This window comes from Miniopterus natalensis, chromosome 6 (genome assembly GCF_054644295.1).
Source record: "Miniopterus natalensis isolate mMinNat1 chromosome 6, mMinNat1.hap1, whole genome shotgun sequence".
Taxonomy (NCBI): domain Eukaryota; kingdom Metazoa; phylum Chordata; class Mammalia; order Chiroptera; family Miniopteridae; genus Miniopterus; species Miniopterus natalensis.
The window spans coordinates 46829389-46842023 of NC_142086.1; the positions used below are offsets into that span (position 1 = coordinate 46829389).

Below are 12635 nucleotides of genomic sequence, written 5' to 3' on the forward strand. Positions count from 1 at the left end.
TGAAATTTTTCAAAGACCCAAAAATTCTCATTGTCACTAGTTACATTTTTGGAGACTAATTCTTAGTACATATAAATCATCTCCCTTTTCCTCTATGACACCAATTAAAGAGGGTCTGAATGCCTGACTTTTTGACATCAAAGGGAAGCCTATTCACTGGTATTATCCTTGAGAATGCTGACAGAAATTCTATCATGATTGAAGCCCCAAGGGTCCCCATTAAACCCAGTCACACAAAAGTTAGTTGTCACTATTTCCAAAGCTAGCAAGTGAATAGGCTCTTCATCATTTTCTGTTTTCACTTTCTCATTCACCCATCCATCCATCCATCCATCCATCCATCCATCCATTCATCCAATGTATGTAACATACATTCAGTAAATGCTCAAAGGGCACTGGCATTGTACTAGGTGTAGTACAATAAAAAGAGAGCAAGAGAGAATCAATCCTCTTTAGTAGGGAGAATCCAAAACAGGGCCCTCAATATTTCCTCCCCTAATCCTTGGAACTGTGAATATGAAACATTCTGATTATATTTCTTACGAGGCAGAAGGGATCTTGCAGACATAATTAAGATTACTAATCTTTGAATTAAAAGAGAAATAATCTGGCAAGACCCAATCTCATCAAATGAGCCCTCTGGCTGGTAGCAAAAGAGGAAGTCAGAGATTCAAAGCAGGATTAAATACACCACTCTTGTTGGCCTGAAGGTGCAGGGCGCCATGCTGTAAGGAATGTGGGTAGCCTCCAGGACCTCAGAGCAGCCGGAAGCTGACAACCAGCAAGGAAATGAGAACCTGTTTTATAACTTCAAAGAACTGAATTCTGCCAAAACCTAAATGATTCTGGAAGCAAATTCTTCCCCAGAGCCTCCAGATAAGAGTCAAGCCTGGACAACAAACTGATTTGGGGTTTATGAGACCCTGAATAGGTAACTCGGCTGAGTCCAGTTTTCTGACCTATAGAACTGTAACATAATAAATGGGTGCTGTTTTAAGCAGCTAAATCTATAATTATTTGCTATGCAGCAAGAGAAAACTAATATATCTCCTTCAAGGAGCTCCCAATCTCATATGAGAAAGACAATATTGTTCACTATGACAGTAGAAAAATGTGCACAGCATATTAGGGAAGAAAGAAAAACAAGTGCCTGCCCTGGCTGGTTTGGCTCAGTGGCTAAAGTGTCAGCCTGCAGACAGAAGGGTCGCAGGCTGGATTCCCAGTCAAGGGCATGTACCTGGATTGCAGGTTCAATCCCTGGCCCCTGTCAGGGCACAGAGAGGAGGCATACAATCAATATATCATCTCTCTCACATCGATGTTTCTCTCTCTCCCCCTGTCCCTGCTCCCTTATACTCTCTCTAAAAAAAAAAAAAAGTCAATGGAAAAAATATCCTCAGGTAAGGATTAAAAAAAAGAAAAGAAAAAGAAGTGCTTAACTGGGGAAGGGGAGATGGTAAGGAGATAGAGGAGGAAGAAAAAGAGAAAGTAAAAAAGAAGTGGTGGTGCCCAGCAAGTGTAGCTCAGCGGCTGAACACTGACCTATAATCCAGGAGATTGCAGTTCGATTCCCGGTCAGGGCACATGCCTGGGTTGTGGGCTCAATCCCCAGTAAGAGGCATGTAGGGGGCAACCAATCAATGACTCTCTCAATCACTGATGTTTCTACATCTCTCTCCTTCTCTCTTCCTCTCTCTGAAATCAATAAAGACATATTAAAAAAAAGAAAAAGAAGAGGTGCTATGACTAATACATGAGTTAAAAATGAATGTGTAAGCATAAACAAAAGTAAATAAATCATAGATGTAGAATTCAAAAAAAAGAAGTATAAACTGAACAACCATATAGGTGATGAATCTAGGTTAAGAAATAAGAACATTTCCAGTACTTCAGAAATACACTCCACCCCTAACCCACCATCCCCTTTCCAAATTTTAACATTTTTTCCCTCCCATATAGGTAACCATTATTCTGACTCATATGGTAATAATTCCCTTGCCTTTTTTTCCCTAATAATTTTAGCACTTATGTACAATTTTGTTTTTTAAAACTTTATTTAAATGTATTTGTGCAACATATATCCTGTCACACTTCATTTGTTCAACATGTTTCCAAGGCTCACCCATGTAATCGCACGTAATTGTAGCTCATTCATTTTCACTGCTGTGAATACTGCAACTGATTTGTCCATTCTACTGATAACCAATCAGGATTTTTCTATTATACATATATCTGGTGTATATATACACAAGATTTGTTGTGATAAATGTCTCAGAATCGGGAACTTCTGGGTCATAGAGTATGTTTTCTCCACGTTACTAGGTATTTTTCAAAGTCGATTCACCAATCCACACTCCCATTATCATTGTAAAAGAGTGTCCCCAATGCTCTTACTCTCTTTCCAGTATGTCAGCTTTCTAGTAGTACCTCAGTTTGTTTTTACTTTCCATTCCCTTGATTATTAATGAGGTTGAGCACTAGTTCACATATTTTTCGGTCATTTTGGAATTCCTTTTGGAGTTCAAGTGTTTTGTCAGTTTCCTACTTGGTTGTCTTCTTACCTGTTTGTAAAAATTTTATACCTATTCTAGATATAATTTGTTGGTTGTACTTATTGGAATTTCTTACTCTGTGGCTTATCTTGAACTTTCTACAATGTGCAGATCATTTTTAGCAACCTGTTTTTAATGAAAAAATCTATTACCTAGTTTTTGTAAGAAATAAGTCTAATAAACTATTAAAAATTCTTGGTTTTAGACTTCCTTCAAATAAAAATCTAGAAATTTAGAAGGGGAAGGAAAAAATTTAAAAGTGAATAAGAAAATACCTGAAATTTTTAGGACTAGTTTATTATTCTAAAATTAGTAGCAGTGTATTTAATATTGTTGGTTACTTTGGTAACTCAAAATAATGTTCTTTCTGTGATTTGCTATATTTACCACATATTTTTCCCACGCTTGATTAACTATTTTATAAATGAACAGAAAAAAAGAATGTACGTTACTACTTAAAAGTAGTATTTCATGTTATGAGATAATATTAACCACTCAGGCCCCAAATACACCCACTGTATAAGGAAATTAACTCTAGAAAATCCTTCGCCCCAACACTGTTGCCATTCTTTTCCAATCTCAACACTGAGTTTGTGGTGATCTGACTCATCTTCACATCCCTCCTAAAGGCAACATTCTACTATTTACCCTTCCTATGTAAAAAAACAATGCCGGTGGGAGAGGGAGAGGGAGAGAAACATCACTGTGAGAGAGACACATCGGTGGTTTCCTCCCGCACACACCCCAACCAGGCCAGGGACCAAGCCTGCAACCCAGGTATGCGCCCTTGGCGATACCTGAACCCGAGACCCTTCAGTCCGCAGGCAGAAACTCTAACCACTGAGCCAAACTGGCTAGAGCATAAATTTAAATCTGATTTTAGATGCCTTTATACCCAATAGCCATGATCTTTCCCATGGTCTCTGCCTCCTCTCCTCATAAAGCATGTGTATGTGTGTATGTTTGTGTGTTTCAGAAGGAGTGGGGGGAAGACATAAGTAACAAGTCTTTTTACCTCAGAAGTCTTTTTCTATTCTGTCAATACAATATAAGAACTGTACTGTTCCTCAGGCAGAAGAGAAAAGAAGAAGCATATGAGTGAGAATACATTAGAGCTATATGATTTCTCATTTCAAACAGTAAAGTTATAAGTGAGGGAGTTATAACTGTTGTTTCCTGAGATGTGTTCTTAGCATATAGCCATAGAAACTTTGTTACAAAAGTAGTATTATATACAATAGTATATAGATACTTTTGACACGGGGATATACACGGAGGGTGGTTAGATTACAGAAAAACAACAGTACAAACATTATGGAAACTTATTTGGTTTGATCTTCCCTAACGGTTGGTCACTTGAAACCATAGATCTGTATTAAAACAAGCAAGAAAAGACAAGGGTGGGCAAAAGTAGGACAGTTGTGAGTACATGAAACACAGTTTATTCTTGTATTATTATTTATTAATTATTGTATTACTTATTTGTACTTATTTAAAACTGTAAACCTACTTTTGGCCTCCCCTGTATAGGGTGAAATTCCTAAGAAAATTTCAAGCCTTCAAATTTCAAGATCCCTACTGAGGCAACTTCAAACTCTGTACCCCAAGACCTTCTCTGAAGTCAGAGGTACTTCAATAAAAATTTATGTGATTAATGCATACACACACTCTTTATACAGAGAAAGAGAGACATAGGAGATCATGGCTGTTAGGTATAAAAAGGTATAAAATGTGAGTTATGCCAACTTTTCTGTTTAGAAGGGAAAAAAAACAAACGGTTTTTGTGGGTGGCCTATAAACCTAACTAGGCTACATACAATATGTAGCCCTATTCCTAGGGAACTGCTTTTGAAATTTTGCTTCTGAAGTAAGTTAAGTTTTAAAAATTGCATATAACTTGTTAGGACAATTCTACTTCTAAGAAGTATCCAAAGGAAATAATAAGAGATGTAAGCAAAAGTTATATAAAAGGATGTTCATAGTGTTGTTTATAATAATGAAAAGTTAGAAATAGCCTAAATGTCCAATAAAAGGGATTTGGCAAGTACAAAGATATGATTAAATAATCTGCAGCCATTAAAATAATCCGAAAATCTTTTTCTTTTTTTTAAATATATCTTTATTGACTTCAGAGAGAGGAAGGTAGAGAGAGAGAGAGAGTGATAGAAACATCAATGATGAGAGTCATTGATTGGCTGCCTCCTGAACACCCCTGACTGGGGATCAAGCCCGCAACCCAGGCATGTGCCCTGACTGGGAATTGAACCGCGACCTTCTGGATCCTAGGTCGATGCTCAACTGCTGAGCCACACCCGGCTGGGCAATAAGAAAATCTTAATAGACATGGCACAGTATTTCTAATATACTCTAAAATAATATAAGTCTAAACAAACTACAAAAAGCTGATACCATGTTTTCCAATATATATGCACACACAGTAGAACAAACACCTGGAAGAGTATGTCAGATGTTCACAGGGGTTCGTCTATGCAGCAGTATGATTCATGTTTTCCTTTCTCTACCTTGTGTATTTGGTTTTCCAAATTTTCTACAGAAAATATGTATTACTCCTACAATTACAAAAGAATTCGAAATAAATATACAGGAGTTCATATACATTCACAAAGAGCCTCCAATTCTTTGTTATCAACTGGTTATATGGCAAAAAATAAAAATAAATAAGTATTTTCCCCTTGAGTTTATAAACCTTTTCTTGTTGTAGGAAAAAAAATTACATTCCTCAAGATGCAATGACCATGTAACAAGAAGATACCATCTCTGACCTATCAGTCTGACATAGATCAAAAAGAATGAGAAGGCCAGTGAGTGCAAAGTGAAGAAACTCAGGCTCTGCTGGAATAAATCTAAGCTAAATAATCCTTCTGAAAGGACAATTTCACAGTCTGTACAAAAACACTAAAACTGTGCATACCTTTTAAATAATCAATTATAGTTCTAGGAATTTATCCTAAGGAAATAATTAGACAAGTCTATAAAGACACACATACTAGGCTATTCTCAGCAATATCATTTGTTATAGTGGAAGTTGAAAATCCCAATGTGCACCAATAGGGTAAATAAAATGATACTTATACGGTGAACTACTATAGAAAATTATGCTATAGTTCTCTATTTTCTGATATTTTTTCTCATAGTAGTAAAAAAATGAGATGATAAAACAACTTTTGTATGATCTCATTTTTATAATTTAAAAAGTAAGGATGTGTTATTCATGAAGAAAATTTTGGGGAGATTTCAAACCAGTGTTTACTACTAGTTGTCTCTGGTGAGTGGAATTATGAATGATCTTTAGTGTCTTCTTTATAACTTTCTAAACTATACTGAGCATGTACAACCCTTAATATCAGAAGAAATGATTTTTAGAGTCTACTAAATTGAACCAGTCTGATTAATCAAATAAAATTAGTTTTGTTGTTTTCTACTCTTTCCTCATTTCTAAGGCTCTTAAAAGATTCTTCCTGACTTGAACACATAATACTCAGTGGATGGTAAATGTGTCAAATATATAGTTAACGCCTTTAATTAACAAAGATGACATGCGTAAATGCAGTCACTGTTAACAAGACTTTATTTCTAAAAGAAAAAGTTACATATCACCCTGACTCTAAGATGCTAGCAAGGATCTTGTAATTATGATTGAGCTCCCATTTGTTGCTACCTCCTCTTTTTGCCTCTCCCTTCTCAACCATTATTTAACAATGTTTTTAGCTATCATCACCATGGTGCCTCACTGCATTCATAGATTTAGAAAAACAATGCCAAACAAAGTATGATTTTATAAAATAATAATACAGAAGAAAATTTCAATTCTATTCAAGACAGTATTCCCCAACATCAATGTCTGATAAAACTTTCTGCAATGATAGAAGGTTCTATTATCTATGCTGTCCAATTTGACAGACAGTAGATCTAATACGCTGTCCAATATGACACACATGGCTACTGAGCACTTGAAATGTGGCTAGTGCTACTGAAGGACCAAATTTTTTATTTTAACTGATTTTAATAACCACCCATGGCCCTGGTCGGTGTGGCTCAGTTGGTTGGTCCCATGCACCATGAGGTCGCAGGTTTGATTCCTGGTCAGGGCACATGACTGGGTTTCAGGCTTGATCCCCAGTAAGGGGCATGCAGAAGGCAGGCAATCAATGTTTCTCTCTTCCTCTCCTTTCCTCTCTCTAAAATCAATAAAAACATATTTTAAAAAAATAACCACCTATGGCTAGTAGCTACCATATTGGACAGCACTGCTCTAGAAAAATTCACAGTGCATCTACTGTGTTTGATACAAAATATACATAAATAGGATCCAAGAAAAATATGATTTCCACTTAAGACCTGGCACTCCAATCAGTACATATTTCCAAGACTAACAAACCCATAATTTTGTGGGTTATGAACCACTTCCTTGAAAAATTAAATGGCCTTTTAGCAAACCTCATTCTTTTTTACATATGAAATAAGTACCCATTTGCTGAAAGTATCAATTCTCATGGCTTCAATAGGACTGCATTACCTTGGCTCACCACTACATCTCAATTTTTGTGTGTGTGTGTGCAACCTTAACCTTCCCCTTCTGCCTTCAACTATAGGCCTTTCTCCAAAGCTAAGTCCTTGGTTTCTTGTTTTCTGTTTTCCATTCAGAAGATATTTCTTTTTTTTTTTTTTAAACATATCTTTATTGATTTCAGAGAGAGGGAAGGAGGGAAAGAGAGAGAGAGATAGAAACACCAATGATAGAGAGTCATTGATCGGCTGCCTAGCCCGCAACCTGGGCATGTGCCCTGACAAAGAATCGAACCCCGATCTCCTGGATCCTAGGTCCATACTCAACCGCTGAGCCACACCCAGCGGAGCCAGAAGATATTTCTTACAGCTTCAACTATGACCCCTCCTTGCTTGCCTTCTGTAAAACAGCACCACCTCACTATATAATATAATCTTAAACATATTTAACCTCTTTGAGACTGCTTCTCATGTGTAAAATAACAGACAGTTACTTTGGTTCCTTTGGCTTAGGGTTCTCAACAATTCTAGTACAGGCCTAGTTATAAAACTTTTTTTCTCAGGCTGATTCCTCTTTTTGCCTCTTTAAACGCTGGTGTACCCCATGGTTGTCAGTGACCAGCTTTTCCACTCTCCACATTCTTTCTCCAAGCATCTCATAAACTCTTTATTATGACTCTTCAAATTTATGCTGTAGCCCTAACTTCACTCTTAAAGCTCCAGATTTGAATTTTTATTTGTTGTACATGATTAACTAGATGTGCTACCAGCCCCTTAAAGGTATCAAGCAAACCAAAGAAATTATGTATATGTGTACCAAGCTTCTTTGTCAGTATGGCTTGTAATAAAAAACACAAGTTTTAGGATCAGATGTACCTGAATTTGAATCCCAGCTCTTTCATGTATTAGCCAAGAAACCTTGATCAGAATAATCTTGTCTCCATTTTTTCATGTATAAAATGGGGTTAAAAATAGTACTTATGCCCAGCCAGCATGGCTCGGCGGTTGAACATCAACCTAGGAACCAGGAGTTAAGAGGTTCGATTCCTGGTCAGGGCACATGCCCAGGTTGCTGGCTCAATCCTCCCTCCGTCCTTCCCTCTCTCCCTCTCCCTTCCTCTCTCTGAACTTAATAAAGACATATTTTAAAAAAATAGTGCTTACGATTCACATGGTTGTTGTATGTGCAAGTTTTATATCTACAGCCTAGTACAATACCTGGAATATGCTAACAGCTTGATAAATGTTAGTTACTATTATTATCAGTAGCATTACCATCTTCCTAGTCCTCCAGGATCTAATGGCTCAGTCATTTTTGATACACTGTCTTTTAAAAAAAAAAATCAATAAGTCAGCATTTGTATATTTGTATTTTCCAACATGATCTGTTTTTCATTCCTGCATAGATTATCATAGCCACCTAACCAGATTATTAGATTTTGTTTAAAGGTTAGAACCTCTTTTTATTTTTGTTTCCCCTATATTACCTAGCATAATGCCTAACACATAAAATTTTGCTATTAGACAACTTGTAAAATATTTACATTTATTTATTCCTCCACTGATCCCTTAAATTCTTTAAGGGCTGGGAGTGTCTTTGTACATCTATACCTGACAAAATCCCTTAGTCAATAAATGTTTGTTGAAAGAATGAATGTTGACTAGCCTATCTCCAAACCTATCATCAATCTAGCTACTGCATATGCAAAAGGTAGGTCTTATATTCTCTAATCCAACCATTTATTCTGACGAAACTGGCCTCACCACAACATTATCAAAAGCAGTCCCACTGTATTAGGACTCTTATTTTGTATGTAAAAATTATACTCAGATTAAGCAGAAAAGGGAATATGTGAGCCTGCGTATTTTGAAAGTCCAAGAGAGCACTAACTTAAGGCCTAGCTATTGATCGAAAGATTCATACAGATCCAAAGGCTCAAACACTGTCATCAGAATGTGGCTTCACTGTTTCCACCTTTTGGCTCTTCTTTCCATTTGTTGGCAACCACAGGGTTCAAAGTATGCCTCTTTCTCCATAGTCTGATAAAAAATTCAGAATAAAACTCCTGTGCTGACTGGAAAATATGCCCTTCTCTGAACAATCAATGTGGCCAGAGGGATGGGCAACACTGATTGGCTAGACCTAAGTCATGTGCACACCCTTGTGTAAGGGTGGGATCTACGTAACTGAAAGGGGTGGATCCCTAGGAAAATTGGAGTACAGTATTATTGTCAGAAGAAAGGGGAACACAAGACGGTCTGGCAAAATTAACTAATGTGCCTGATCCTCTAAGACTTTTTGGATGTCCACCAGTGCCTGGAAAGGCTTTCCTTCTCATTTTTGCCTACCCAAACCCAAGCTATACATCCTTTCCGCCCCAAAAGTCTGCTGTGATTTCTTCTAAGATTTTCCGTGTCCACTGAATCAATCACTCATTCCCAAATAAATATCTCCCTTTATCTAAAGCTCTACCTGTTTAAACAAACAGGAGGGAAAAAACTCCAGAAAATGAATTCTAATCATGTTAAATTATTAACAGTAGGGTAAGGTGTGCTGTTTCTAAGAGTGTAAACTCTTGAAGGACAGCAGCTCTACCAGATACATTCTATATACATTATGTAAGAATAAATTGTGGGGCAACTTTGATATGTACAGTATTCAAATAATTTTCTTGGCTTTAAATTTTCTATAGGGTCTAAACAAAACATATTAGCTAACATAGGTTGAATCTGAGTTGGTCAAAGTACTTGGTATAACAGGTAGACTATGGTTTTGGAGTTACCTCAAACTAGGCTTAAATCCTGGCTAATACCGCCTTCCCTGGCCTTTAGCTACAGATATTTGAACAAATTATCTTATCTCTCCAAATCTTGGTTTTACTATTGGTAAAAACAAGAATGGTAAAACCTGTCTGTACATAAGGAGGCTATGTGGTATAGTGGAGAGAAAGAATTAGATGGACCCAGGCTGAAATTCTACCACTAATACTAATTATATGACTTTCTCTGAGTGGTTCTCATATGTAAAGTGTAGATAATAATATTTAACCCATTGGTGGTTAAGCATTTAACAAGGCAATGTATTTTATTTTACTTAAAAAAAATTTTTTTTTAATCCTCACCCAAGGATATTTTTTCCATTGCTGTCGGGGGGAGGGGGGAAAAGAGGGAGGGGGGGAGGGAGGGGGCAGAGAGATAGAAACATCAATGATGAGTCATCACTGATCGGCTGCCTCCTGCACGCCCCCGAGTGGGGATCAAGCCCGAAACCCAGGCATGTGCCCAGACCAGGAATCCCACGGCAATCTCCTGGATCCCAGGTGGATGCTCAACTGCTGAGCCAAATCCGGCCAGGCCAGGCCAGGCCAGGCCAGGCAATGCATTTTAAAACACCTAACACACTGAAGAGCAAACAGTGAAAACTCAATAAATGATGTTATAAACATCAAATGATCTGTTTTGAATAATTCAGTGTTTTTGTACTTAAAAGTCTGCCAAAGATTTCTTATACTTAATAAGTGATATTTCTAACATATTAAAATGAATTTAGCCTAATAGGTTAGAAAATACCTTGTGGTCTTCCCCCCACCCCTTTTTTATACTTTTTGACCAGATAAATGTCAACCATCAAAAAATTTGGTTTATACATAAACTATTAAAATAAAAAATAAACATGGATAATAAATTAAAAATTCAGAAAACAAAGGGAAAATTCATTGGGATAACTTATCAGTCCTCATAAATGCTCCTGAGTTTTCTTTGTCCGTTAACAAAATATTTCTTAAAGACAAAACACTTTGGCCTTAGAACTATTTAAAAGCAGGTAAGATAATGAACTAGATAAACTCCTGTAATCAACTTGTTCTTTAGCTTCAGGCTTAATGTAGTAATAAGAAATGACTCACACCAACATGAAATCACTATGCTATCCATCTCCTGAACATATAGGCATCTCCTGAACAGAATCAGAAAATATGGGGTATAAGTGTCAATTTTAGATGTTATCAGAACACATGCAAAAGGCAAGTGGCCGTTCATATTTACCTTAGCAATAAAGTTTAATGTTTTGTTCACTAAAAAATACAAACTATATTCAGTACAACTGTTTCTAAAAAGAGATTAAGTAAACAGGCATTTAATTTCTTCCATTCTACACTAGAGCAAAAGTTTCTTTGGAAAAGTTTCCTGAAGCAGTTTAAGATTCTGTTTATTTTTCTAACATGAGTGAATCATATGTAATACTTATCAATCTTTAATGAGTGCACAAACATAGGAAGGTGTTAAATTGGAGATCTTAATATAAGATAAATAAAATGGAATAAAGGTAAGACACAAAGTACTACACATTCTTTGGTTGCAAAACACTATATGAAAATAAAATATTTAACTACATCATACTATACAAACTTGTGTGATTTTTTTTCTCCATTGTATTTGTGCAAAACATGAATAGACCCAGTTTTTAATCTACTCCCTGAGGAAGCTGTATTTTAAACACGAGAAACATATTATGGGGAACACCTCAGTCACAGACATTGTTCTCTACAACTAAGAAAACCTAATTCCTTATTATCTTTCCTGAGTTCAAAAATATGCATTAAAGCGAAATAATGTTTGTGTTTTTAAAAGCATTAAATACAGATACGGTAGACAAATTTTTTTCCTTCAGCGTTTTGGAGGTAGGACATGAAGAGAGAGGGGCCACGAGGAGGGAGGGGGCATGAATAATGGGAGTCCGAAGGTGGGCTCCAGATATTTTTACAAGTACATTGGGTTAAGAGAACTAGATGAAGGCGGCGGAAAAAAGTCACAGCGTTCGGGCTCACATTAAAAATAACTCTCGCAAGAACGCCAGTGTTGAGATCGCAGCATTCCTGACACTAATTAAGAGCGCGCTACAATCCCAAATCTTAGCAAAGCCAATATAAAATCCCAAATCCGAAAGGGCCTGCAGAAACCGGGGCGGGGCTTGGGTCTATCTCAGCAGCGACTCAAGTTAACTTTCTAGGAGAGTAAACCACCACCCATCAATCCCTTACGGTCTTCCCCGAGAGATGCTGCGGAGCGCCTCGCCCCAGGCTCGGGGTCTGACCCGCGGGCCCGGGGGCCGGGTGGGTCGGGGAGTCGCTCTCTCCCCGTTACCCCGGGTCCGGACCAGGAGCTATGGGACCAGTGCTGTAACTACCCCCGAGTCCCGTCCCCCCCCCCCACCGGCTGGGGCGGCCTCCTGCCGCGCCCAGGGCCCCGGGTCGGCAGGGATGCCTCCCGCCCCGCTCACCCGCCCGGGTGGTGTCCGTCAGGTCGTGGTTGGCCGCTCCCCGGGGAAACTCCCTCAGTTTCCGGCCGCTCAGGCTCAGCACCCCGGTTACCGCCGCCTCCTCCAGCGCTCGATCGAGGGAGCGGCTCCACGAGCCCGGGCCAGGACCGGGACCTGTCCCGGAGCTTGGACCGCAGTTAACACCGGAAAGGTTACCTCCCGACGCCACTGGGCCAGAACATTCTGCAGCTGCGGCCACGGCGACCAAGCCCGCGGCCGCCATTTCCCAGCCGACAACT

The 12635-nt window shown here is 38.3% G+C and overlaps 1 protein-coding gene across 8 annotated transcripts in view; it reads right to left on the bottom strand.

Moving 5' to 3' along the window:
• LRCH3 (leucine rich repeats and calponin homology domain containing 3) overlaps positions 1 to 12635 on the bottom strand; it is an 82756-nt gene extending 70121 nt beyond the window's left edge. For 7 of the 8 annotated variants that reach the window (XM_087818199.1, XM_087818197.1, XM_087818201.1 and 4 more), the window contains exon 1: positions 12358 to 12635. In XM_087818199.1, coding sequence (XP_087674325.1) covers positions 12358 to 12619 — 262 coding nt within the window. In that variant the 5' untranslated portion in view covers positions 12620 to 12635. The remainder of the gene's footprint in view (positions 1 to 12357) is intronic. The other variant, XM_087818202.1, reaches the window with a different exon arrangement.